At 42.5% G+C, this 27,662-nt stretch overlaps 1 protein-coding gene across 7 annotated transcripts; it reads left to right on the forward strand.

Annotated features, from left to right (window-relative positions):
- The first annotated feature begins 1,239 nt into the window (after nt 1-1,239).
- On the forward strand, nt 1,240-26,676 carry LOC124297842 (uncharacterized). Of its 7 annotated transcripts, none has more exons than XM_046749164.1 (5): nt 1,240-1,595; nt 15,257-15,357; nt 15,511-15,648; nt 17,242-17,438; nt 22,786-26,676. In XM_046749164.1, the coding sequence occupies exons 3-5, from the start codon at nt 15,585-15,587 to the stop codon at nt 23,338-23,340; spliced, it is 816 nt and encodes a 271-aa protein (XP_046605120.1). In that variant the 5' UTR covers nt 1,240-1,595; nt 15,257-15,357; nt 15,511-15,584; the 3' UTR covers nt 23,341-26,676. The 7 variants fall into 7 exon arrangements, with proteins under 7 accessions (XP_046605120.1, XP_046605125.1, XP_046605122.1 ...); XM_046749169.1 differs by having other exon boundaries at nt 17,248-17,438; XM_046749166.1 differs by having other exon boundaries at nt 1,240-1,591.
- The last annotated feature ends 986 nt before the right edge of the window (nt 26,677-27,662 follow it).

Raw genomic sequence — 27,662 nt, forward strand, 5'->3', positions numbered from 1 at the left:
GTTGATCTATCCAGAACAACGCGCTGAGGTCTTCCGCAAATTGCGGACTGTCGAATTTGCCGAGACTGAGATCATCGGCCGACAGAGGCGTATTATAGATTTACCGGAAGTGTCGTCGAGGTTTTCCCTTTCAGCTTGATCGCCCTCGATTAACCGACGCGACGGTTTTCTTCGGCTGACTTTACCCACCGCGAATAGATGCTGCGCGAAGAAATCTCGCACAAAAAACAAAACTACGATCCTTTTGCAAATGATGAGGATCGAGGGAGAAAATCTGTCTCATGATTTTTTGTTCAAATCGCATTAATTTCCCGTCATCTGTCACTGAAGGAAACAAACCAAGGCTCGTAAATAATATCAGAAAATACTGCAGCGATCTTTAAGGACGTTTTTATTCCGCACATACAGACATGAAAGCAATGCTCGAGTCTGCGATAAATTATAGACGTCAGAACTACGAATCGAACCGATCTATCTTAGAACCAAGAAATCCTCTTTTCCCAGCTGTTTAGGCATGTAAAGAAGAGGGCTCGTACATGGACTACATTTCTTATTCCAAAAAGCGGTAGAAAACAGGAATAGAAGAGGTAGTCCATCGATATTTAATATTCAAAAGGGACTATTAGATGAGGTAGAATTTGAAATTTCCTGATCTTTCCAGCCACCCTGAAAATTTTCCATCGATTCCCAACTCGTGTGAATTATTTAAAAATCGTTCAATGCTGAGCTTTCAGAGTATCTTCGTCCCGAATCAGCACAATCCCTGAAAACGTCAGGACATCTGACAATTCTATGATTCGCAGTTTAAAATACAAGAAACGTAAGGGAACCACCCGCTCTTCTCGAGTGACTTCGAGAGCTCGTAAAGGATAATAAATGACGGCGGTTCGATCACAGTGTCGACAGAACCAACGGTGGGCGACGGTATCGCACCATGTACCAAAAGGCGATAGATGGACGTCTGGCCGCAGACAGGGTCTATTCATCTGCCTCGCAGTCTCAATCTGGAATTGTTCGCGAGGGTAGAAAGTCCAGAGTCATACATACATACACGCCTCGAAGTGCAAAAGAAAGAACTTTCTTTCGCCCCTTTCGTCTTCGTCCTTGTCCATTACCAAGCCAGCATTCCGTCTCAGTCTCACCCTCGATGCGACATGCGCGCCGCTGCCATCCGGCTGAATGTAAACCCATCGCCGTTCGGGGCGGGATCCGAACCTTCCCCAGCAGTCACGTGGAGGTCTTCAGTTCGCGCGGACCGCTGACGGAAATTCGAAATCCGAGTAGTAGGCGCGATTTTACGAGCGAAACGCGCGGCCTTCAACCGGTCCCTGAAGCTCTAAGCCAATTTTATCGCGTGCCGATCTGAGGACCGATCGAATTTTACAATTTTTATTACTCCAAAGTGCAGCGGACTCGGCGCCGATTTTTGCCGTGCGCGCGAATCGTCTGAACGTTGTACGTCTTGCAGCAGTTATTTCTGAACATCGGACTTCTCTCTGTGCAAGGCTGTTAAACTTCGTCCGATGTTCGCCTGCCTTCGTTAGTCAACTTCCAACTCCGATTGGACCGAAGGGCTTCCGGTGACTGGAGAGTCGGTAAATTACATCTTGACAAAAGTCTTTTTACCTTCGCGTTCTTTTCCTGCCGTCATACATTTTTGTATTTTTATTTTTTGCACGATGTACGCGGTTGGAGAATTAATACCGAATCATTTCCTTGCGAATTTTGCAATGCTTCCGCTTCGGAATGTCGTGGTGTTTGATAGAGAGATAATAATCCGGGGTCGTTTAATTGCGGCGTGGAATTAAATTGCTCGTTAAGTATGTATAAATATTAAACATTTGTTCATTTATTTTCGTTTTTACTTCTCCCTCTCTGCAATCAAAAATTAATACCGATTGATGGCGGGATGAATAAAACCTCGGATCGCAATAATTTCGCGCGTGTATCGCAAATCGGCGATTCGCTACACGATCGGTGAAGAGAATCGTCAAACGGTTATCGCCACTCGTTTTGTGGCTACATTTGTCACTGTGTATGGGTTACCCCTTTCATTTTTCATAGCCGGTTGATATCCTCCGCCGGCGAACGTTAAAACGGTTAACGTTCAGTCGTGAAACGGGATTCGGTACATTTCTGTAGTTACAACATATCGAATCTTTGAATGCGGTATCGTTTCTCATTTTATTGCACCATCAGATCTCGCAAAAAAATACAGAGGCACGAAATATAACCCTAGCGTCGGGTTTTGCCAATTCCGAAATTATCTCACCGAGATTATTTTAATTTTGCACCGTCGAGTCAATCCGATAAGGAGAGATGCAAACGACCCAGTCAGAGTTTACGCAACCCTGATTTGATTCACCCTTGTAAATGTACACAAATCCAGTCTAGATTATCTTTCGAACACCGTCGAGACGCGGCCCCCTTTAGTTCGCAACTAACAGAGTTATTTAGTCGGTGGGACGTATTTCTGAAAGGTCTGCTCGAATTCTCGGCCTAAGCTAAACTCGATTGCGTGAATGGAGATTCGGCGCACCGATATAAACCCGCCACCCGAAAATCCAGATGCCGCTGGAGTTTGACGGTCGAAGTTTCCGAATTTATAATATCATCCGTAACCCGTCCATCGACATTTTCTGCAGGGTGAAATTTTTCGCCCTTGTGCAGAGCAGCGGATATTAAATTCGGCTAGATTCGATTGCTGCGAATTTAATACCGCTACATTAAATGCGGATCACGATACGTTCGGCTGCTTTACGGTATACGTAGAACATATGTCGCAAGGTCGACTTAATCTCGGTAATTGCGAGTCTGCCTGCCGGCTGCTTGCAGCTCTTGAACAGCGGCCAATAAGTCAAGCGTATTTCTGTACAAAGTGCCGATAAATACATGGCCGATTAATCATCAAGTGCACGCGAAATTTGGCGAATTAATTTTTCAACAACCCTAATTCACGAGCCGCTAAAACGAGCGGGCGTTTTCCATGCTCTTCTAAGTATTCGCTTCCTCGCGCGTTTTCCTTGGAGATTTCACGTAAGTTTCTGGCAAAGGCGGTGAAAAATTAGGTAGTTATCGTCGGTGAATCAGCAAGTCGACGAATTTAAATTTCTCTCAATTCGTCCTCAATTAAGGCCCGCCGAACAAGCGCGTACATCTAAATACCTGTCACGTGATCGTTAAGCTCGAGGAAGTCAAACACGAGCGTGGCTCTCGTTTTCTAAATATTTTCACAAGGTACATAATCGAGCTTCGTGCAACGGTGGTGAAAAAGCTTTTCCACCGAACAACGGACCGTCTGTTTCGATTCGACTCTCTTTAGTTTAAACCACCGCGGTACCTTAAAACTCGCGCATTTATGCCGCGCTCCTCGTTCGTTCCGAAACGCTCTCGTCTTGCCAGCGACTTTACCCACTATCTGGTGTATGTAGTACGGTCTATTCTCGGCCATGTAATTCTTGAACATCGTTCAAAAAACGACCTACTATTCGGATACATACCGGCGTAGACGTCAAGGTTTTTATACCACGCGTTGATTATTCACACGTCACGTCTGACCCGATCAAACTTTTAAACGTTTTAGAGTGCCGCCTGTGCCAATCCAAGATAAATAAAAACTAGACTTTCTTCTACTTTTCTTCCAGCGCGTTTCGCTGTCTTCGCTGTTCATTTTTTATTTCACTGTCAAAATGATCCCCATCTTTCCGAAGCTTGCACCGTTCGGTTCCATTTTTCCAATCAACTCGTCGTGTCTTATACAAGAATTTATCAGCTACCAAATATATTAGCGAGCAAAAACATTTCGTCGAAAGCTCAAGTTCGTGAATTATGTTTATCCGTTTTCGAACGTGCAGATTTGACACTGTGATCTCTCATATTCATTCTCTCAAATATGTTTTAGCAATATAGAAGACCATGTTCGGAATTCATTAATTTTAAAACAAGCTACGCACAAAATAAAATTGTTTCAACTTTACAACGTACGGCGATCAAAAATGGCGACAGAAATGTGATTTTGGATTAAAAAAATGATAACTGTTTTAGAAAAAAAATGAACAAAATGCTCGGAACAAGAATTTGTGGTGACAAATGAAACATTGATCGCCATATTTGTTACTCTGCTCATTTTTACGTGTATGATTCTATAGTGTCGAAAAATCCAGAAGCTTCGACATCGATCCACCAATAATTTCCAGTTCACTGAATATCATCAATTAGATTGATAATATTTTCACTAAAAATGGAAAAAGTGAACGGTAAAATTTGGGTTCGTCAAATTCCCTAGCCAAACGAGCGCTTTGGATAAACACTGTGGCACACCGATGCGGAAGGCGGCCTGAATCTGACAGGTCCGAGATATCGCAGACGCATCACAAGATTCTCGTGGCAAATATACACCGAGATTGATTATCAAGACTTTCCTACATGCAGAAAGTAGACGGCGTAAATAGCGACATGTAAACACAATACAGCTTTTCGGATGATTAAATTCTTTCCCCAAGGGAGATCGGTCTTCGGGGAGCGAATTTGTATCGCGTCGCAATCTTCGCGTCCGCGTCGCCAGAGAGAATCTCGCCTCCCGGACCCGGTTCAAATTATATTTCAGTTAATCAACTCAGGCCGCCATTGTTGATCCTGTATTGTTTCGGCGGAATCTTTAGGCCTGTTATTACATCCGACAGTCGCCGCGAATCCCGCGACTCGTAGGTTTAGATTGTACACGGGATAGCGGTTTGTTGCTTTTTCTCTCTCTCCCTTTTCGTTTTATTCTCACCTGAGCTGGGTCGAGATGCGGCTGCAGGGTAATCGAGGGTGAAAATGCTTAATTGTGGAGTTTCTTATCAAAATTACCCGCCTCTGCTCTCTACTTAACTCGACTCACTGGGGAGTAGATAGAGCTTTCTTTAACCTGGCTAACCAAGTCGAATATTCGAGACAGCAAACCAAATTAGTTCTCGCAAGTTCGGCAATAGCCATCATTGTTGTAGCTAATTTTCTCCGCGTATTTTAGTTCGTGCAATTGCAAAGGGATGCGAGAGACCGGCTATGGTAGATTATCGGGGTTCGTACGTTTTTTGGAACCTGATATTCCCCGAGTTTTCCACGTATTCCAGCCTGGAAATAGGATTTTTCCACTAACCTTTCAAGAAATATGACGCAGATTAATGAAAAGTTTTTTTTACATATTAAAACTGATGCCTTTAATATTACCTGGTAACTATATTTTACCGTCTGACTATCAATTTACAAACATTAGCCTGGGATTTTCCGTAAGATAAAAACGAAAGAAGATTTCGTATTAAGTAATATACACGCCGTGCAATCTTTTTTTTTCTCAAGAGCAATAGTACTTTGTATAAGAACGAGTTTATTTCTTCGACTTGGACTCAAAATTCCAGTCTTATTTTTTAAATTCCCCGAGTTTTCCCGGTTTTTCAGGTTTTCCCTGCGCGTACGAACTATGATTATACTTAACGCTCTTCCGGTGTAACCAAATTTCCGTTTCAAAAGCCCATCGCAGACTTCCAAGTTCAGAAAAAAGAACCGGATTCTCGTGTGTTTGATAAGCACGTGTTTGGCGAAGCAAAAAATCCACGAGGAAGAGAATAACCAACGGACTGATATTACATCCGACGTACTGTGAAGCAAGGGATAAGGGTTCTACCCTTTTAACTTTAAGGATGTATTCCACTAGTCAGGCCGAACCTGGGCCGAGTGGTCGATGCGAAATACTAGCTTATGCATTATGCTACATCCACTGATCGATATTCTATCGATTGGCTAAAAATAATGAACGCTAAACTTTGCCGGGACTTGATTCAGCCCGTACCGTCGTGTACTTATATCAGGCGAAGAACACACATTAGATTTCTCTGCTCCTTAATTTGTAGTATCGGGGCAGTGCATAATTTAACAGACGTAGTGCCATCTCGGCGCGGCCACAAAACCGCAGGCTGAAAATGAAAATTGAGAGAGAAAAATCAAATTCTCAGAAGTCCCGCGTGTATAAGAATATACATATACACGTAACACAACTTGCAGGCCGCAGCTCGCCGAGCTTTTTAGGAAGATCACGGAATGTAACAAAGGGTCACGTGTGAGATTTACAAAAAGTCAAACAAAGGAAAAAAAAAAAATCACCTACCCATCTCGCTCCTCTCATGCATTATATATATACTTTACACGCGATCTATCCGTTGATCAAAAATCGAGATAAAAGAAAGCGGAGATCATTTTTCAAGGGTGATTCAGCGGGCGTATTCAACGTCCATCGATCTTTTCCTTCGGGGAAAAATCGCGCCGTGAATGAGGAAAGGTTCTCCAGACCACGTGTGGGTGTCTGTGCGTGTATGCGGGAAGCCGAGGATCGAGGAATGGCCGGAATTCGCATTGCGAAGTGCAGTTTTTCCCTGAGAAAAGCGTTGCCGGCGTGGAAATTGAAGGCCGACCCGAAGCTTATCTCGGTACGTGTAATAAATGAGATACCTCGTCACCCTCTGGCCCTCGCCAACTCTATACTTTCACGAGCCGAGGGCGAGGAGTGCCAAGTTTCTCGAGTGGAAAAAAGAAAACAGGATTTTTTTTCCCGCGAAGAGGATCCCTGACGATGGCGGGCGGGTCACGCTTAAAAAAGCCGAAACCTCTCGGCGACGCTGCTTGCCTACACGCGAAAGCCTTCGGTGGTCCGGGACTTCCGGTTAATCGAGACATCTGCCACGCCCTTGAAACCTGCCGGGGTGTTGATCCGATTAAAAGTTTGATAGGATTAGACGCGGCGATCAGCAAAGCGCGAGGGTGAAATCTGTGTTTTGGGAAACTGTACCGCAGAACGGAATTACAACGGGAAGGAAGCTGCTCCGATCTAACAATGCAGGGGGATAAAGGGTTCGACGTAGTTCGTGATCGAAAAGTCTGACCCGGATGTTTTGACCTTGATGGAGAATTTCAGTAAAAACATTTTTCCGGATTTTCGCACACGCTTTGTTCATCCAACTCCTGCAACGAGTTGTCGTATAATTTTTGCATGAATCGCAACGTCTACGTACGCAAAATGAAAAACGAAACGAATTCAACGCTCCCATTTTTTCCCCCGTGTATCATATACGCGCATTCTGGGCGAATAGAGGAGAATAATGAGGTGGTAGATTCGGTCTGTCGAAATAAATGAAACAGATTTGAAAAGAATAATAAACTAGAAGGCCGGGATTATTTTCTCATTTTATACTCTTTCTTCACTGTATCAACGCGCGATGTTTTATTGCTAAATCAGCTGTGTTATTTCCGAAAATACAATCCACGGCGAAGTTCTCCGTTCGCACAACGCAAATTCAATCTTAATTTAATTTTTCGCTCGATTGAGCCTCAGGCACGCCTCGCGCTTGACCGAAAGGGAATTTTCGATTCCGTCGCGCCGAGGTCAAAGGTAAAGCCGGTGTAGGGCGTACAGTTGAACATAAAATACGAATCGGAAGTCGATGAGGCCGAACGATGAGTTTCCACCAGTTTCGCGTGCTTTCGCAGCAGCAACGAGAGTCGATAAAGCGAAATAAAAAGCGCCCTATGGCCCATCACGCAGCAGCGAAATCGTCGAAAAGCATCGTCCGTCGGTCCGAAAGCGCCAAGGAATCCCTCGGCGGATTTTATAGATACCGAGCAAACGCGAGATTCGGGGCGAGCAGAATAATGCGTCCTTTCGCAGAAACATGCATATCCATACGTACCAAAATTCGATTTGCGGAGAACCGCGATGTGTCTGCAAACATAGCAGAGTTTGCTCTTTAACCGCGTGCAAGTGCAGCAGCTTGCAAGTTCACCCTGCCGAGAGTGAGTGCATTCCACGCGTCGCGGCGTCGGACAACGCCGCAGTCAACGCAGAGCGGAAAATGAAGGCACAGAGCTAAGCCTAGACTGATCAATTTGCCGTTCCCTATTCCTCGCCCGTGCTTCGGCTAACATAATCCACCTGGGATATTCTCCACTTTCGATTGCATGCTGCCTGAATTCTCGCCTGAATGTACACACGTATATGTATAGGTATGTACTGAAATACCGTCGGGAAATAATCGAATTCCGCGGTTGGTTGGTCGAGGTCACCGACACACTTGCGTTTCCGTTGGGTTATTCGACGCGAATGAACAGGGTGAGAGGTATGAAAATATCTGACGTGTCAAATAATTTGTGTACCGCTGATAGCGAAACGAAGCAGTTGTCGGTAAAACGAGTGAAAAGCTTTACCGAAATTCTATGTAACGAGGTCGGTATTTTCAAAAAGTTTCGTCGTCGTTTAAAGCAATTTTGGAGACACTGTTATTTCGGTTTGTATCACTCGCCACCGTACTTCTAATTCAAGCAATAGACTACGGGGTCTCCGAAGAGTGAGACCCGATCTCCTTGTTTAAACGTTGAATTTTTAACATGCCACAAGAGCCTTTAATCGTACAGCCAAACCCTGCATTCGGCATAAAGAGAATATCTTCGGGTGAATAAACCGTGTAATTATGGTACAGAACGTAAATTGTATTGTAGTCCAATTTCCATTTATAGCGAGAACTGAAATTTCTTGTTTCAGAAATTTAATGTTCGATTATGGATGTAACACCATTGGCACAAAGACCGTTGTTGCCATTCGTGGTTATATTTGCGATTGATGTAGTTATCGCCGGTTCGTCGAGGTGCCAATGACCCTTTTTCCGCCAACGGCCATCGATCACCGTGGATTTCGTCCCGCGAAAACAAAGGATAAATCCCTGACAGATACGTCTTGAATAAACCGTGCTGATTCGTGGTCCCTGATCGTGAGGAGAACGACATTACACCCAATCATCGACCGAACCAACCGCTGAGCCAGCCAAGATTCGGATCTTCGGATAAGGCAGATCCGCTGACACGTTTCGCGCGGGGTATAATACTTGGTGTATAAAAAGTCTTCTTTACTGGATCGTAAACCGACTTACATATAAGAGCTGTATGCAAAGTTATCGTACGTAATAAATATACGCTGCGTACTTTGTCCAATATCAGCTGCGTATTCGGGCAAAGTTTTGCGCGTACCGTTATAATACTAATTCGTTATCATCTCGCCGGGAAACTTTACCTCCACGTTTCGCAGGTGCTAAATAATGGAAATGAATGATGACCGAATAGCGCTTTGGCCAGATATTATTTTTCCCTTCAATATTTCCCTGAGTATTAACTCGAGGTATATCTGGAAAGTTTTGACATTATCAAAGTTTCCTCGCCCAAAATGTTCAGCAATGATTGTTGCGCATATATATGGGAAAATCCAGGCGAACCCAACCAATCGAAGTGAAAAACAAAAGTTAAAGAATTTTTAGGGAATTTTCAAACCGTTTGAAAAATGTTTTGGGTGATGAAAAAAGAAACGACAAGTTCTAAAAAGCATAGAGAAATATTCCCAGTCTGCAAATGTTCGGGATGGAAAATATAGTTTTTGAGAACATAAACAATGGTCGTTTTCAAAATAGCTTTAAATATTTATAAACAATTGACCGGTTGAACAAAAAATCTGAAACTATTCAGGATACTGTGTCAGAATTGAGACAATCGCGCAAACATTTTTGAACAAAATCAAAAATAGCGAGGGTCAGACGTTGGTCGAGTTTGCATGGAATTCCCCATATGTGCCCGATATGAAATTCGAATGAATGCGTGCCAGCAGCAGCCGGTCCAAGGAAAGCTCACGAAATACGAGAATTGTGTCCATCTTCTGATTGTTTTCGGACAGAATCACTCAAGATAATATCAATCTTTTCTTTCTTGCCTCTATTATCGTCACTTTTCTTCTCCTTATTTGTACCCATTAGCGACATTCGGTGATTAGTGAACTAAGCATACACATGTTATTGCCGAGGATGTTGAACAGACACGAAAGTGGGAGGCCAACGCGTTGCATAAGCTCGTGTAACGGAACCGCGGGCTTATAACAGTCGGAGAAGATTATACCGTACATGCAACGGCAGTAAATTCGCGTCGTACACGAGATACAACGTTGCTACATGTGAAATCCACGTATAACTGAATCCGCGTAACCGCGCGACGCGGGATGAATGTCAACCGAAAGAAACGGAAACACCGAATAAAAACCGAGGGTGTATCCGCAGCTGGGTTTTGCGACTAAAATTTACCCAGAGCAAATATGCACGTACTCACGTAATTCCCCAAGAATTTATCACGCGCAGTTTTTGCAAGTCGAATAAAAACCCCATACATCACCACCGTCCGCATTTAATAAAAAAAATATAAAGACTCGCAGTTTTGTTTCAACGGAATCTACTCACGCAGCACGTTTTATTTTTCTATCGATCATCGAATTCCCCAGAATGAAATTGAACCACAAGGGCCACTCGACGTTACGACGTCGCGGAATTTCATCGGGCTTAGTAAAGCTACCGCCACAAAATTAGCCAAGCTCGGGTTTAGCCGAGAATTTCTGGACCTTCCGGAGGACCTTCCCTACGTCATTTGGGGAACAGCGGTGGTTGTTTACATCCCCGTGATGTGTCCGGGGCTGCAAGACACTCCGTTACCCTCGATCGCTGTTTGGAATCCCGAGTGCCAGGCGCACGATGTGCGTTCAGTTATTTAGAGAGCGGAACCGCAATGATCGCCGGAGGGTGAAAAGCGGTCGGTGCGGGCTCACTTGTGGAAATGACAGTACAAGGGAGCTTCGCAGATCGTCCGTCCCAAATTTAATCAGGATTTTTTTCCATTCAAATAATCAGAATCGGTGACGATTCGACGAGTAGATTCAAATTTTCAATCAATCACGATAACTCGATTTAATCGTAAGTCGCAAAAGAAAGTCAAGAACTTGACTAGTTTATTTGAATTAGAAGAAAGATTCAGTCTTCTTCCTCGGAACGAAGGGTTGAATTTACGATGAATTTTCAACTCCCGAATTATTTCTATCCGTTTATCCGTTTTGGAGACAAATCAATAGAAAAAAAAAAAATCATAAATATTATAGAGCTTATGGCTTGGAAAGGTCTTTGTTCAAAACTGGGTGAGAAGGGTTCGAAAGTGATTCATGAGCCGTGAATCTTACCCAGCGAATTAACATCGTATGAGAAGAGTGGAGGATGTGGATCGAGGATCGTGCAGTCTGTAGGAAAACTGTCGAACTTTTGGGGTGAGAAAACGGCTTCGACGCAAGTTTCACCAAGTTAAACAATTCCGACGATTCGATTCGCGTTTCGTGCGTGATTTCATCTCACAATCAGTCGGATATAAAAGCAAAGGTGATGGAGAGATCGCGTTGATGAGGTTAAGGCTAGGAATAATTGGTTTTCCTTTTCTATCCCCGCTAAATTAGTGCCAACGTAAGCCGTCTTACGGCGCGGTTCGTTGCCAAGAAGTTAAGCAGAACGTAAGGGCAGCTGCTTCTTATTATGATTCCCTGGTGAAGGCTTGCGCAATATCACGAGTACCTTGGGAACCTACAAGGAAGGGTGCGCCCTAAGGGGCTAATTATTTGCGAATCAGCCCAATTATATTAATGGCTCGTGTTACAGTCGGAGCCCTTTTACGCCAGCTGAAATAAGCCTCGGGCAATTCCGAGGTGAGTGGCATCAAATTTACCTCGATCAGCATTTCTCGGTTCATTGGAAAGCGATATTACTGAAGAGGCAACGGAACGATCCAGCTGTCGGAAGTCGAGCTCGTGCCGCGTTATTTAATCAACGCCGTTAGTTCCGCCCTTCTATTCTTGTCGTACGAATAATAACGTTCTTCCGAAAAATTGAGGAACAAGACGCATTCATTCCTTAAACTCCACGCTCACGAAACTCCTCTTCCGTTGTTACGACGCCTGTTCTTTCGTGCCGTCCCTTCGCAGGCTGTTGCAAACGCATTTCGAATTCGGCTCACAAACCCAGCTCGTTTCAAAGGCTTTGCGTTGTCGCCCTGGTCGCGCAGACGTGGAATGATCTCATTGCAACCAGGCTTGCCGGTGATCATGATACACAGCGAATGGGATTATGCAGGGTCGCGTTTAATCCGGTATGAAATTGGCCCAGAATGGACAACCCAGTTTTGAAATCGCGCTGCGCTGCTGACATCAAGTTGTTGGGAAGAAACAAGATACGTGTGGGTGTTGATTAATTTTTTACCGTTTCTGCCAAACGAGAAATCGTCTTCCAAGAATTTTCGTCCCGTATCTTATAACGACACGCGGTTTATTTTGCCGGAATGACGAAAATCTGTCTGGCCGAGGAACGTTGCGAGAAGAATTTTCGGTGTAAAAGAAAATAATACTGCTGAGTTGGTATGGCGAAAAAATTGATCAAGTTTTTTCGCTGCAGTGCTGAAAAAAGAATTTGATGTCGGTACAAAGTTGGTTCACTGTACGTAGGTATACTTATGTTATAATATTCAGTGCGGGATTCAAGAGCAGAATACTTTTTCTCCATTTCGGTTTTACATGTCTGCGATTGAAATTGAAAAATTTCTAAACAAAGATTAAAGCCGACACACGGTACGTATAAACCTTGTGAAATATTTCATACTGTAATAAAAGATTGAACGGAGACGGTTCGATCATCTTTGACGCATTAAAGCACCGAAAGAATGCCCGAATTTCTACTTCCACGCCTGATTATGTCCTCGAAACGCTTAGTACAGTATTTTAGTCTAAATTGCAAAAATATCTAATATATCTTCAAAGTCTAATAGCATCGAATATTTCCTTTCAGTCGACATGCACGCACTTAGACAGCGCTCAAGACGAAACATGTAAACTTGATTGCGTTTTTCCAGTTATTAAGTACTTAAAACTAAATTTTAAGCTTGTAAGCTTTCTCGTCGTTAAAAGTAGTTAAGCTTATAAGAGTGTATCTAGTGGAAATTTTTATCTTCAGAGTATGACGCACTAAACTGTGATTATATTGTATCGATTCTTCGTATGCATTCTTGAGTGTATACGTTGTCATCTAACAACCAGATAATGTGCTTTCACGATATTATACTTAGGTTCAATCGGTTCATAGAAGGCGTTTTTTTCGGTTACGATTGCCATAATTCTTCCAACGAAAATATATCTGTCAGTATATATAACAACGACTTCGGATTTTAGCCGCGCGAAATCCGACGTGAAATTCCCTTCAAACCATCACACGCCGGAAAAATACTCTCAAAGGGATTTTCCCAATTAAACTATCTTTGATGTTCTAACCCTTCGGACTCGAGATCACGCAACAACATGCAATTGCCCACATCCCCTCGTGTGTTGGAGGATTATAACGATCATTTGCGGGGGAAATCCTGAGTGGGTATAATTCACGAGAAGATTCGTCCGTCTTCCAGATCGTCTGGGATACGTTATGCCTACATTATATCTATACAAGCATGTGAAATATTCGTCATCGCAACGAATCGCGGAGCTTTTTCGGCACAGGACGAATGCTTACGTGCCGCGAGGTAAGAGGTCCTTTCCCGGGTTTACTTATCGTTATATCTTTCGTTGTATTTTTACAGGATATACATCCCATCCTGTATTCCTCGTCTCCGACGCTGAGCGAGCTATTTTTCATGTAAATCGCGTCGTCTGATCCTTCCTCGAAAATTTTACCCTCACGCGAAACGCGCGTTATAATGTATACATAAACACTTTACCTTGAGTTAGGTTGCGGTGGAACTTGGGCAACTCTGCCGGTAAATAGAACTTTTTTTTAGATTTTACTTAAATTTTTAAGACGGCCAGACTCTTCCGCCGATATAATAGCTCCTTATCGTAACGTTTACCGTGACTAATTCTGGATTACATTACGGATACTCACCTCACCCCTTTAAACCTGCTTTCAGAGAGTGCAAACAGGACCCTCGGGTCGCGTTTACCCCGCACGGTTTACACTCGGCTACGTAACCATTTGTTAAACTTTTGTTTGAAAACACGAGGAAAATCCCCTCAAGCGAACGACGCAACGAAAGGCGCAATTTGCTTTCTGTAACGTATCTACGTATGTACACATCGTGGACCAGCGCGCCAAATGAATTGAAAAACGGCGGGGTGTTGATCGTTAAAAAATATTATCCACGTTCGTTTGGTGGTTTATACAAAGCGGGATATTCTTTGATGGAAATAAAATATTATACACTGGGAAGAAATATTATCGTCTTGTTTTAAGGAACATGTATACTCGCTTTGGAAAGGTCCGCAAAACGTAAAGTAATTATTCGTAACTTTTCTTTATAAATTGAGGAAAAAGAACACGAGACATCGTGAAACGAATCTCGGCGAATTCAGAGACATCCAATTAGGTCTCAGTCAAATAAAAAAAAAAAAAGGCTCAACTAACTCCGCAGATCCGGCTCCAGGGTAAAAAAAATTCTCAAACCTGCTTAAGGAAAGGTCAGCGTCGTTTTTCGTAGTCTGCGGGCATTGAGTGGCTTCGATTTTCGGCTAAAAATTGAAAGTCGTCTAAGCCGACGTAGAATAGCGTCTCTGTAAGTTCACGAGGAAATTGAGTAGTTTATCGATAAACGGATGACTCGAGGGTGACTCTGACAGGTTAAAAGCCAGCATCTTAAAATCGTTTGCGGCTTACGATTTTTTTTTTTTTTTTTCATTTTTTGCAGAAGGGTTTTTCGACATTCGTCGAGAGAACACCTCAAGCAAAAGGAGTGGGACGCCTGACTCGGCAGCCTCGTCGTTTTCAGATCGCTTTTTCACCCGCGGACGCTTCTCGGTCCAAGTATAAACATAAATGAGAAGAAGGCGACGCCGCAATTAGCGACGAGCTTTTAAGACCCCCTGAGTAATTTGACCCGTCACCGGTTGATCTACGTGAGTCAGAGGGTTGAAAAATGTCGGCAATTTGTTTGAACCCCTCGCGATCCGAGTTCGCGGGTCGGCTTCTTACTCCTCTACATAAAAAATTCCTCTCCAGGTTCGTACGTGCAGCGCATAATTACGAATTGCTTTATCAGAGTCGAGATAGCCGGGACAATATCAACGGTTGAACGGCTTTCGAACAACAGATGGCCAGAGCTAGTTCAACAGGGAGGCTCGACTATGTTTGATTACCGCTTTGTAATTGTTGTATGAATTTCGGATTAACGCAGGGCTGATATTAGTCGGATTACGAGCACCTGCTGCCGCCTAAATTCCGTTTCACCATCTCGCCGCAGCCCCCGTCTTAAATTCGAATAATATTTCACCCACGTCGACTCCGTTTCACCCGCACTCGCCCAATTTCTAATTTTCTAATTAGCCTGAACGTAGCCCGTTTCCTTTTCGCAGACTCTAAACCGCGGCCACCTGCCTCATCGTGGACGGCTCTAGCCTCTCGACGAACCGTCGACATGACCCGGGATTTCAGAGAGACGACAAGGTGACTGACGGTGAGTCCGCATGCATCGCCACGCCATTGGGTTTACTAGCTTAATAATTCCGCGTCGTATTCGAGGGAAAGTATTCATCGACATTGGAATGATACAACATCGCGACGTAGGTTGGTTAAAGCGTTACATTTTTTTTACCCTATTTCCTCAAAGATGACGTGACGAAAATCGAAGTGGAACTGGAAGAGGCCCCGTTCGATATCGACGGTCGAGTTCCGCCGATTATCATGGGCCCAATTCCGGACCCAGGCGCGAGCCCAACGCCGGAAGTGAACGCGACCTACCCTGGGGGTGAGTTACTCCTTTTATAGCGAAAATATCGAGGGGAGGTTCTGCGGATCGATTCGACCACTTTCAGTGAAATCACCGCCATTAACACATTTTCGCGTACGTATAACGAAGGTGTGAATCGAATTGACACCTGCCCTTTGTAAATCGGTTGTTTTCATTCTACCTTTGTGCTGAAGAATTCAAAAGGGTATGTATTACAATTTATTGTAATGAATAATGAATAAAATTAAAACCGAGTACTGAAATTTACGCCGGCGTTTCTCTCGAATTGGAATATTGTTGGTTAATTTTACGCACGTGCAGCGATTATTGTTTTATGAACGTGCAACGTCTCGGCAACTTTCGGCCTGTTTAAAACAGTCGTTTCAAGTCAACGCTAAATGAACCGAGTATTAATTTCTCCTCCATTATTCATTCAATTTTTTCTTGAACAACTTACGTTTTACACAGTTAGACTTCAGCCTGCATCTCTAAAACGCGACCCGCTACAGACTTTGAGCCCGATTTAATTTTAACCCGTTAATACGATGCACCGTGCCTTGTCAACGATAACTCATAAATCGATTATCGCTTGGCATATCTGCGATAATTTTTTACCCCGCATCAATATTTAGTACCTCATGTAACGGCTGCGCGACGGATAAAACGTCGATATTAGAATTTACGATACGGTGCGAGGCGATAAGCTGTCGTACTTTCACTAATTCAAATTGGAAAAAGGGGATATCAATTCCTTCTCGCGATCGCAATGCGCGCAAGATCCAATCATTCGTTGAAACGGTCGTTAATATTTTTAATGGGAAAAAAGTTTTCGGTAGAAAAAAATCTGTGCCGTTAACGCTGCTGGTACTTGATTGCTTATTTCACACTCTTTTACCTTTATTCTTTCGTCCGTTGAATAAACCGTTGCAGAACGCCGTAAAAAGCCAAAATCAAATTCTGTAACTTTATTTTCTCGCGTAAGAATTCAATTTTCCCAGGTGTTGAACAAATTCGCAAATGTCACTTCTCTGTAAGGCTTGATTATTTCAACGAACAGAGAAAAAGTGTCTTTGTTCAATACAGGTGAGCTTCGTAAGTTAAGGACTGTTTCCAGTTGCTTATATCGTCGACTACTCGGTAAACAAAAAGGAAATTCATGAATGTAATTGAAAAATGTACGTCAAGTGATTTCGATCGAATATTCTCGTCGTAAACAACTTTTCGAAGTTTGATTACAGCTGCTTGATTGACTGACACACTCGGAGATAGCGTAAATGTACGATTGTTCTGAACGAGAAGAACTATCCAAACTGATCAAATGGCCAAGTTAGTATAATACAATTTACCTTCCTCTGGGATACACAAACACGTTTACCTAATCACCGACATTTGCCCGCGAAAAAAAGGAGAAAAAAAAGTAATATATCGATTTAGCGACAAACATCGCGGTGACGAGTCCGAGCGAATCGAAGTCTATCGCAAATGAACGGCCGTCGTACACGTGTAGCTTCGACCGCTTCGGGGGTGGGGGTGAAATTGGGGCGAAACCACGAGGAAAGGCTTGACGAAAGAACGGCAAGCGGCAGATTCTACGGATTTTGAATTTTTAAGGTACAGTCGAGCCGGGAGGAGTCGTCGTGAGGGCCGAGGAAGCTCTTATCGTGATACTGGTGCTGGTGCTCTGGGTGGCGGCGATCGCGCTCTTCTTCAACAGATGGGGAAAGATCCGAATGCTGGAACCGTATCAGCCCAAGTTCCAGCAGCAGCACAGACAAAGCTGTGCGATGATCGATCCAAACCCGGTCCAGGTAATAAGAATGATAAGAAGTAATAGATTTTCGATTAGATCCGTTATTATTTTTCCCCGATCAATCGAGTATAATTGATTAACTTTTAAACTCGATTATTTTTCCTCACAATCGGTTTTTGTTTCTTACTCCGATGAACGACGCAATGCATTATCAATTTATGTGATCAGAGTATCAATTATTATAATTGTCTTATTTGCTGAGTACCTATTTGATACGATAAGTGAAAGATGAGTGAATATATTCACATGAAATTGAAAAATATTTTGAATCAAGCTATAAATCATACAAAAACATTTCCGCTAATAAGACTGCATACCGATATTTACATAATTTTGCTTTCGTACGCATCGTTTAAAAAAATACGAAATCATCGATTAATCGATTCATTTTTACCCATTCAATCGAGTCGTGTTCGATTAATTTTAGCTTAGTGGCCATCGCTACCAGGTAAGTCAGCCGCGTGCAACCGGTTGTTTAAATTTCTACCCGACAGGGTTTTAGTTGCCAATTGAAAACGTCCCCGCGGATTGCGATTGTATTACAAAAGGCGTCTCGCCGAGGCGAATTTCCGCGAGCCGCATTATCGAGTTGAGGGGAATTCAATTTCCGAATCAACGAACGACAAAGAAGCTCGCTCGAACGTTCTGTTCGCCGATTTATAATCTACGGTTCGCGTAAGAAATCGGATCGATAATCCTGTTGCCCTTTTTACTATTCCTCTCCTCACGTTATACCTTGTATATGCGTATTACATTACATCCGTTTCAATCGCTCGATATAAAGCCACGAATCGGTTTCCCGAGACCACATTAACTCGGGTACGAGAAAAAAAATAAATAAATAAATAAACACGTCGTTTTTATCGCGCGTCGACGATGTCGCGCAGGAGTTAATAGAAATGTAAATTTTTTCATTACCAAGCGATTAAAGCGGACCGATATACGTACACGCACAGCGTAATGTATTCCGAATTTTGGACTACCGGTGTAATTGCATTTTTAGTATTAAAAGTCTGCGACTCTGAAGAAATGTGATTTTCATGCAAATTTTCTGTCGGATCACATCTTTCGGATAGACTAATCGCGGATGGCGGAACGAACGGTCGGAACGATTATCCTCCGAAAAGGCTCGAACGTTTCTTATTATTGCGCCACTTTATCACATGGTCGATAAGTCGAAGTGTTGGTATTTCGAGGGGTAGATGACCCGCGCGTAAAGCGTTGCCTGTTGGGTATTTTTCATCAAATCCTTCAATCCGGGCTTCCGGCAGGGGTGAAAAAAAAAAAATCGCGGAGGATTCAGGCCTCGATTCTCTACCGCGATTCATTTATCGTAAAATAAATCCCGACCTTCTCGGTGACCGCCTCATTACTTTCACGTCGACATCGTTTCCCCTTCCATTTCCTCCTCGTATATACGTTATTGCTTCACTCGCTGGTAAAATCGACGACGAGATATGAAATATTCACACACCTATCTGGCAATCCGTCGCGACCGCTTAAATTTCCCTGCGCTTCCGTGCCTCTCAAAAACGATTCCAATTCTTCTGTCCGGCTTCGAAATGACACTGTCACGTTAAAAAAGGTGCAATTACAAAATCCATTTGTTCAACGTGCGGCTATCGTCCGGGATATCAAGGAGGAAACGACAAATGGAATACGTGACAAGGGTTGACTCTCGACCCTGACGAGTTAATCTTCGCAAATTAGATCCGGTGGAATGTGGGGGTGGCAAAGTGGATTGAAATTCGTACCTTTCGAATATCACACCATATTATTTTCCCTCTTTTCAATCCTCGGCGGGATTACTTTTACCGTTTCGACCTGGCCACCGTAATGCGATTAACGAAGTGAAAAAAAAAAAAAACAAAAAAAAAAAACAAATTTGTAAATCGATGGATGTTGTGAAAATTCCGCGGAGCTGCGAGTTTGAAGACTTTTTTTTATCGTGTATTTCGCTCACTGATGATAAACGTTATTCTGTGAGTAATTCCCGTCTATTTTTGGAATCGGTTTTCATCGGCGAGAAGGGTAATCGCGTATTGCGAATCAGTTCACGTGTCAGGCTCTGATCTGCAGTCGTCTGCGTCTGAATAATATAGCATATTATATTCTGGGAGTATGGAGTGAGCAAAGTAATAGGGATCCACCTTTTTTCATGGGATTCAATGTTCCAGAACAGCAGACGATTCTTCTTGCGCAAGGTAATATCGCTGCCTATAAAATTGCGGCAAAAAATTCAGGCGTAAGTTTTTCAACGACGCAACGTCGCCCTCGAAACAAATTTCTTAAACCGCGAATCACGCTTGGATAAAACTGGATGATGAAAGCATAGACAGCAAGGAAAAAGTCGAAAGACAATATCGGGTATTCAAATTCCGTGCCAGATCCGCAGTGCCAGTGCAGTAATCCACCCCTTTCCTTATCGTTATACACGCGTGCATGTAGACGTTACGCGAATCTCTGTGCGAACCGGATTTCCTAGCGAGGTTATAAATCGCGGAGAGTCGAAAAATGAACAAGTGGAATCTTGCCAAATTCATCCGCGACACGCGTATATCACTGCAGTGATGATTATTCGTTTGCATTAAATGGAGGGAAATTTTACAGTAAGACAAATTTTCAGGGGAACATTCGGCGCGTGGTTATGGCGTTGATAATAAATGGGAGTTTCGTGTCGTACAATTATTCAAAATGCCGACAACTCGGGTAGTACCGTTTTCAATTTCATCTTGCGGAAGGGAAATTCGTTCAAACAATCATATGGATTTACGTCGAGCGGAATTCAAGACCCGATTTCAGTCTAATGGAGTTAATTTGAAAAATTCATCCCCTCGACAGTCTCTGAATTCGGAATTATTTAACATCCGGTGTATGTAGAACGTACCTACATGTGTACGATATATTCGGAAAAATACGAGAAAAACTGAAAAATTTGTAACACATTTTATCGGAATGGAACTGATGTGAATTCAAAGAGTTCGGAGCCTTCGGGCCAACTCGATTGACTGTGAAAAGTTTCTAAAAAAAACGAGAAGAACGGCTTGGAACTTTTACTGCCGTCGGGATTACACGAAACCGCAAATTTCATGGAACGTGTCACGCTGTAGGCTGTGTTGGCAATTCATCAACACCAAGATTACGTTACAAGAGTGTAGTTATAATGTTCTCAAAAATTTAATCTCACTAACAAGACTCCATTAGTCAGAAATTTGAACCTACCATCTGTCGCTTTCCTATTTTGCACCCCCTAATTTAACCGAGATAGTTCCAAGGTCCCTGTTAGACACAACTTTGAACCGGCTCAATTTGTTCAAGTAATTCGCAAGACAAAAACAATATTTTATTTTATCAAATGACAAAAATCCGCTGTACTTTTCAACTTCCTATTTCTCTCCTCGTAGAAACAAAAAAAAAAAAAACAATAAACATTAAATTCTGAAGAAACCCCTCGTGCGGATGATTGAAACGCATTATTGACAATAAATTTTTCCAACGACCAGTAGTTTCCGATATACTACGGAGGTATATAAAAGGTACACTATACACGATATTGATTCGTGAGCCATAAAAACGATTCTACGATTAACAAGAAAAAAGTATACCTAGGAGAAGAAAATAGTAGCACCACGTCGGACATGGAATGGCTAGGAATCGGCGGGTGTGAAATTTCACGTCGAAAATTGCTAGGGTCCGGTGAAAATAAACTACATCCGCTCCTCGAAAGGCTCGAGTCACGTCGCATCAAGGCAAGGCCGATAAACTGGCCACCACATTTCCCCGAGCGACGAAAATCCGTCGCATAAGGTACGAGGGTAGCCAGGGGGTGGATCTCACTTGTCATCCCCAGCCCAGCGCCTCGGGACTCGAAGGACAACGGTTCGTTTCCCCTAAATCAGGCCGAGTAACGCGCTGCGAACCTGCAGGACGCGGCTTTCCGAAGCGATCATTTGCGGCAGATAGGAGCCGGTTTGCCTCGGATAAGCGGGAATCGGGCAAGGCTATCTCTGCGGGGGCGCATATTGCACGGTTTGGCAAGAAAGGGATTCGACGAGTGGATGGAATCACCTTCGGGCGAGGACCGTTTGACTTTCCCCAACTCTGCGGAGGGCGAGAAATAGTATATTGTTTAACGAGGAGGCAAACTCCTCGGTCTTTTCGGGTGGAGCGTAAGTCTCCGATATTCGTTTTCGACTTCACCTACGACTCATATTTCAAATATACGCGAGGTGAAAAGACCGTTGCCTCCTTGTTGCGCACGATGTTCATTCTTTATACAGCAAGAGTATGATACGCGTTTTTTCCCCGTATCACGGAATTGAGGTTAGGGTCGCGTAGTGTCAAATTTGATCGCGACAGCGCATGCGCGCAACGCTTCTAGGAGTTAAAAGTGGCCCTTTCCGTACTCCGCGCACGCGCGTTTGCAGACGCACTCGACCGACGTAGAGACGGGTACTTTGTGTACGGAAAACAAGCAGGGAAAAATGTGTAAGACATACTCGCGTTATGAAAAGGGAATAATAGTGATGAAAAGTGCACGGCGAATGATCGTTGTATCTACCTTTAATTGCCGCAATATCGATAAGAAAAATGCATGTTGATGTAGTATTGCGCTAATTGGGATTGATCAAATTTTGCTTCTCCTTTGATTTCTCTAGGTGACGAGCAATCTTATGATTTTCAAATTATACAGATGGTTTTACGACTTTCGCTTTCTGTTTCATTATTAACAATAATTGAGTGGGCTGGCTGGTCAAGAATCGATATTTTTATCTATTCAATCACGAGATAGTCGTACATTGGGTATTTATTAAATCGTTGTGGAAGATCTTTTTTATTAATACAAACAAGAAAGAATCAAGCAAATCTAGTAGATTGGTTCGATTTCACTCTACGCGAGCTGAATCATTTGAAAAAAATGTGTTTCAAAAATTCGCCGAACCGCTGAACTTCTTTTTCATCACGTTTACTTTGTTAAATATATTCAATTTTGCAACATTGCAACGATATTGGATTATGATCAAAGGATGCCAATATTGAGTCGGCTGTAAAGAAAAATGAAAAAAAATACCTGTTTCAGACTTTGTAAAAAACAGTTTAGAGATAAAATGAATCGTTTTGTTCTTTTAAAAAGATCTTCGTACCCGTCGAATGCGCTAATTTGAGGAACGCTCGAAGCACGAATTGACGAAAAGTATCGATTTTTGGCAAACAAACCCCTCGACATTCACGAATTTCTTGTCCTGGCACTCGAGGAGGGTGAAGAGTGGTAAAAACCGCCTTGCCCAAGGTTCAATCTCGAGACGTGGGATACCTACAGGTGTGTTTGTGTGTGGCTGTTTCAGCACCGGGCGTGCTCCAAGTTCAACATCCATTGTCTGGAGCACCCGATCGTCTACCCCACGGGTTGCGGATCGAGTCTGTCGAGGCCGCGGCAGAACAGCGTCTTCGTGGGTTCCAGCATGTCGCTTTTGCCGCCGCAGAACGCGCCGCGGCGCGCGAAGAGCGCCTTTGACATTCAGACGCTGATAATGGCGGAGTGCGGGCCGCAAAACGCCGCGGGTGAATTCGGCGAGGCGCCAAAGCGCGCGGGGAGGGAATCGGCGAAAAATTTTTGCGAATCCCTGAGGCTCCCGGACCTTCCGCGCTCCTTGAACCCCGCGCTCCAACGGCAGCGAGGGATGAGCATCTGCCACTTCGACCGCACCGACGTACTCGCGAGGCCTCTGATGCGCGAGAGGGGGATGAGCATCTGCCATTTCGACAGGGGCGAGAGTTTCGGCAAACCGGCTGCCGTGCAACGCGAGAGAGGGATGTCGATATGCCAATTCGACAAGCAAATGCCGTCGTGCAGCAAAACGCCGGACGCTGTTCACGCCTACAGAGCAACCTGCGTTTAATTACGCTTGTACGGATACGATATCGGTATTCCGCGACGGAAATTAGCCGGAAGAATTTCCGCACCACCGACGCCGTCGATGATACGGATCGGTTCATCCTTGGCGGACATTTGCAGAATGCAAATTTATTACTTTCGGTTCGATTCTTTCATTTTCCGTTTTCGATATGATTTTACGGAAAAGTTGTAGGTACCCGTTGTTATATCTGGAGGATACAAATCCGCGGTGGAATTACTAATTGAAACGAATTACGGTGGGATCGTTGAGACAAAGGAATATATTCTTTTCTCTTTTGAATCAGATTGATTAATCGAACGCCAGATGTGGATGCGAAAACAGGGCCAAGTTCTCTTCGAAGTTAAGTTTTTAATTCGACAGTGGATTCCCGCAGTTCAGAATATAAATAATTCCGATGTCATGGGTAAGCTTGTGTGAATATAGGGGGGGGGGGGGGGGGGGGGGGGGCGACAAAATCTTCACACTCCAATCTCTGAAAGGTGTGAAATGAAATCCGTGATAAAAAATAGCTCTCATAATACCGTACTGTCAGTTTGTGGAAACTCAATTTCGCGTGTTATACGAAACAGCAACGACGATGCGGATGATCGTCTCAGGGTAGAAATTTAATCTCAGGGAAAAGGTATAAGTTCACCTTGTTTAAAGTAATTCTATTCCGGAGACTCGTTTTCGATTTCTGAAGGTAGAAAACGAACGTAAAGTATGAAACAATGTAAATGAAAGTCGATTTACGGTTAGGGTAAGAAATTTGTTTCCGCATCCCGCGGGTGATCGATTATAATTATTCGTCGATCAATGAAAATGATCGTGTCTATAAAAGTGTGAGAAACTGTAGGGAACAAAAGCAAGAAGAATACACGGACGAAGAGAATAGCGCAAAATAAGCCTTTTATACACGCTAAAACTTCAAAATTATAAAATATAAAATCTATACATGTTACTATTTATAATAATATAATACAAAAATACTAACTGAATCCTATATAACGACTAAACTTTGTATACAGAATTTTTTAATAGCAGTATTTTTCCTACATTCCGGGTTGTTGAAATAAGAGAAAGGAAAAGAAAAAAAAAACTGAGCAAATTGGAAGAACCAAGCATCGTACCGTCAATTCTCCTTTCCTGTAATATACGAGCAGTGTTGGAGCTCGGTATAAGAAATAAATATAACCTATACATCGGGTAAGCCGTCTAGGCTCTGAAAATTTATGAACTCAGATCGAATACACAAAAAAGAAGAAGAAGAAGAAACAGAAATAAGCATGGAATAAGGTTATAATTGAGAAACGCAACCTGACACTAAAAACGCAGAATACATACCTACATATATTGATAATGATGTGTAAGAATAATCTATAATAACGTGAATATATTTTTTCAATAAAATAGCCTATCAAGAAATATAATAGACGCAGACGAGCGTGATCGGTTTGACAAATAAATTAGACTGCGGTTTATTACGATATTACAATGGCGGGTAGATTCGCAAGCTACCTTCACACCGTCGTCAAGCATCTTATCTCAGGTTGCAGGCAGCGTGGTGAAAATTATAACCCGCAGAGCTGTAACTTTGAAGCAAGTAAAGGTTGTTTTCGCCGGGCGAAGGTAGGCAAATATTTCGCGAGCCAAAATGTGTATAGGCACACAACACACACACAGACACACACACACACTCCGTAGCCCTGAAGCCGACTCATACCATCGACGAAGCAATCGGTGCGCAATTGCCCTTCGTCTTCAGACGCCAGATTATTACAGGCGTACGCCCCACGCGTCATTTGCACGTCGTTGGAAATCCTTGGGTCGACGGCTTTGAAACGTAGGGGTGAATTAGCGTTCGATATACAAAGAAATATCCATTATCTACCACTACCACAACCGCAACTACGATGTAACATGAAAGAAATTTTAACGCACTTATTAATACTAGATAGTCGTTATATTGTTAGGTACGATGACGTCCATCCAGCCACAAAAAAACGTGGCGCACAGAAACTGTTATTTTTACAAAAAAAAAACAAAGAGCGAACCTAAAAATACGAATTAGAAGAAGAGGAAGCTGAACGAGTGCGAAAGCTTTAAGACTATCCATTCGGACGTCTGGACCTCGTTTTCTCCTTTTCTCCTTTTCTCTGCATGTTTCTCTTTTTCTCTCTCACTCACTCTCTCTCTCTCTCTCTCTTTCTTCTGTATATCTTTATATCATCGTAATTAAGCTCTTCTCTTTCTCTCTTTCTCCCTCTCTCCGCCCCGCCCCTGATCGGTGTGTCTTTGAATTAGAGGATTCCACCCCCGTTCCGTTTATAATTATCGCACTTTATATCCACGAGTTCGCTTAAAGTCTTTTCTTCGGTCTTCGAACGCGAGTGAGATGATATTTTTGTATGAGAAATTGATTACGATATAATATTTCTATGCAAACCCACCGACAGCTGCATTCTCTACGAATCCCGTGCCAAATGGAGTAGGTATTAAATCGATAGTATTGGTCGTCGTAAAAGTCGCAGTAAATATTGTATTTCCAAACATCTGGAATTATATCGAAATCTGGGAATTCAGCGGTCGCTTCTACAATTTTTAACCCACGTTTCTACGGTGGGCCGGAGGATACGTATTTTCAACATATTTACGCAACCGCCATCGTGTAACGCTTTAAATTTTTTTTCCCCCCTTTTTTTCGAATGCCTGCGTATAAACAATTTATACAACAGTGAATCAGTCTTTCCAATTTCGCTGAGCGAATCGAACGCCTTTAATATAATTGGTACTATAGATAAAATGAACGAATAAAAATAAAATCAAACATATACCGGCGAACGAAACTTCACAAAATGCTAAAAATTTATTCACCTTTTGTGGGTTTAATTAAAAGCATAAATTTTCGGGCGTATCAACGAGACTCGCTTCGGTTTTATGCAATGATGAACGTTATATCGTTTTCTAATGAAGATACGTGAGGTCTTCAAACTGTGGGTTTCTAGTAAACATCGCGTGTTGAATGAGATATGTGTAGTATGCATTGTTTAAGTCAATAATTGAGACCAACAACCTTAGACTGTGTAAATCTGTAGCATATATTATAACTATAGTTTATCAGTAGGTATAGAATAATAGAATATAACATATTATTATAATAGGATAAGCATATATCGACGCTAAAATGGTAACCTTGGGACCTTTGATCAAATTCATAGTATGTAAGTTGAATAACGTGTACAGCGAATGAAAAAAAAAAAACATCCGATCATCCATACGCTATACACGTGCAATTAGATCGTTACAACTATCTCTATTGATTATTTACATACGTCTGTATATCTCCAAATACCGAAGTCCATGTATCTCAAACGCGATAAATCGCTCAACAGCCAATTCTAAAAGCAATTCTGAACAAATAAATTCAGATACATTTTCATTTGATGCAGAAATCATGAAATGACAGTTTGAGATACGCGAACGTAGAAATCGACCAAGGCACCCTCTTAAAAAAGAACATACGACTTAGACATTGAGCATCGATGAGAAATGCAACAAAAAAAGTTTGGTCGTTAAAAAGTATTACGTGTATCGTTCTGCATGAATGTCATCGAAGAGATTTATTTTCAAGTACAAATCATGTCTGTTTCGCGATTAACGTTGTTATGTTTGAGGTGATCAATTTTTTTTACCAACGCGAGTGGTTTGGGAAATATTGGATATTTCGTTCCATCCCACGCATTGCATGCTTGTAACGCATATAACTGACTCTGGTTTACTATTGAATTGTTTACTGATATAAACTTGCGTGTATCGGACGTGGTATTGAAAACATTCGCAATGATTGATCGTCGACATTTTCGTTGCGTATTCTCGGAAAATAATAATAATAATAATAATGATAATGATAATGATAACGATAACGACAACGGTAACACGGCAACGTGAACAACACGTACCGTTACCGAAAGAATTCTACATTCATTATTTGTCACGTATGTGGATAAGTTACATCATGTACTTGTGTATTATACACATAATGTATTATAAAATATCATGAATCAAAAATGGTTGTAAAAGTTTAACGAGGTCTGCAAAAGTGAAAAGATATATAATAATAATATTATTAAACAATGTTGTCGATGTATAGAACGGAATAAAATCAAGAGTATATATAACGATGTCTACGTGTGAAGGAAAAATACAAAGTAAAGTAAGTAACCGAATATCTTGAGCCAAGTAAATAATGTACATTTGGCAGTTTAAAGAAAAGAAAAGTTAATAGCTCAAAAGTAGAGACTGTATTATTAGACGCGAGGAGTATG

Source organism: Neodiprion virginianus, chromosome 2 (genome assembly GCF_021901495.1).
Source record: "Neodiprion virginianus isolate iyNeoVirg1 chromosome 2, iyNeoVirg1.1, whole genome shotgun sequence".
Lineage (NCBI taxonomy): Eukaryota > Metazoa > Arthropoda > Insecta > Hymenoptera > Diprionidae > Neodiprion > Neodiprion virginianus.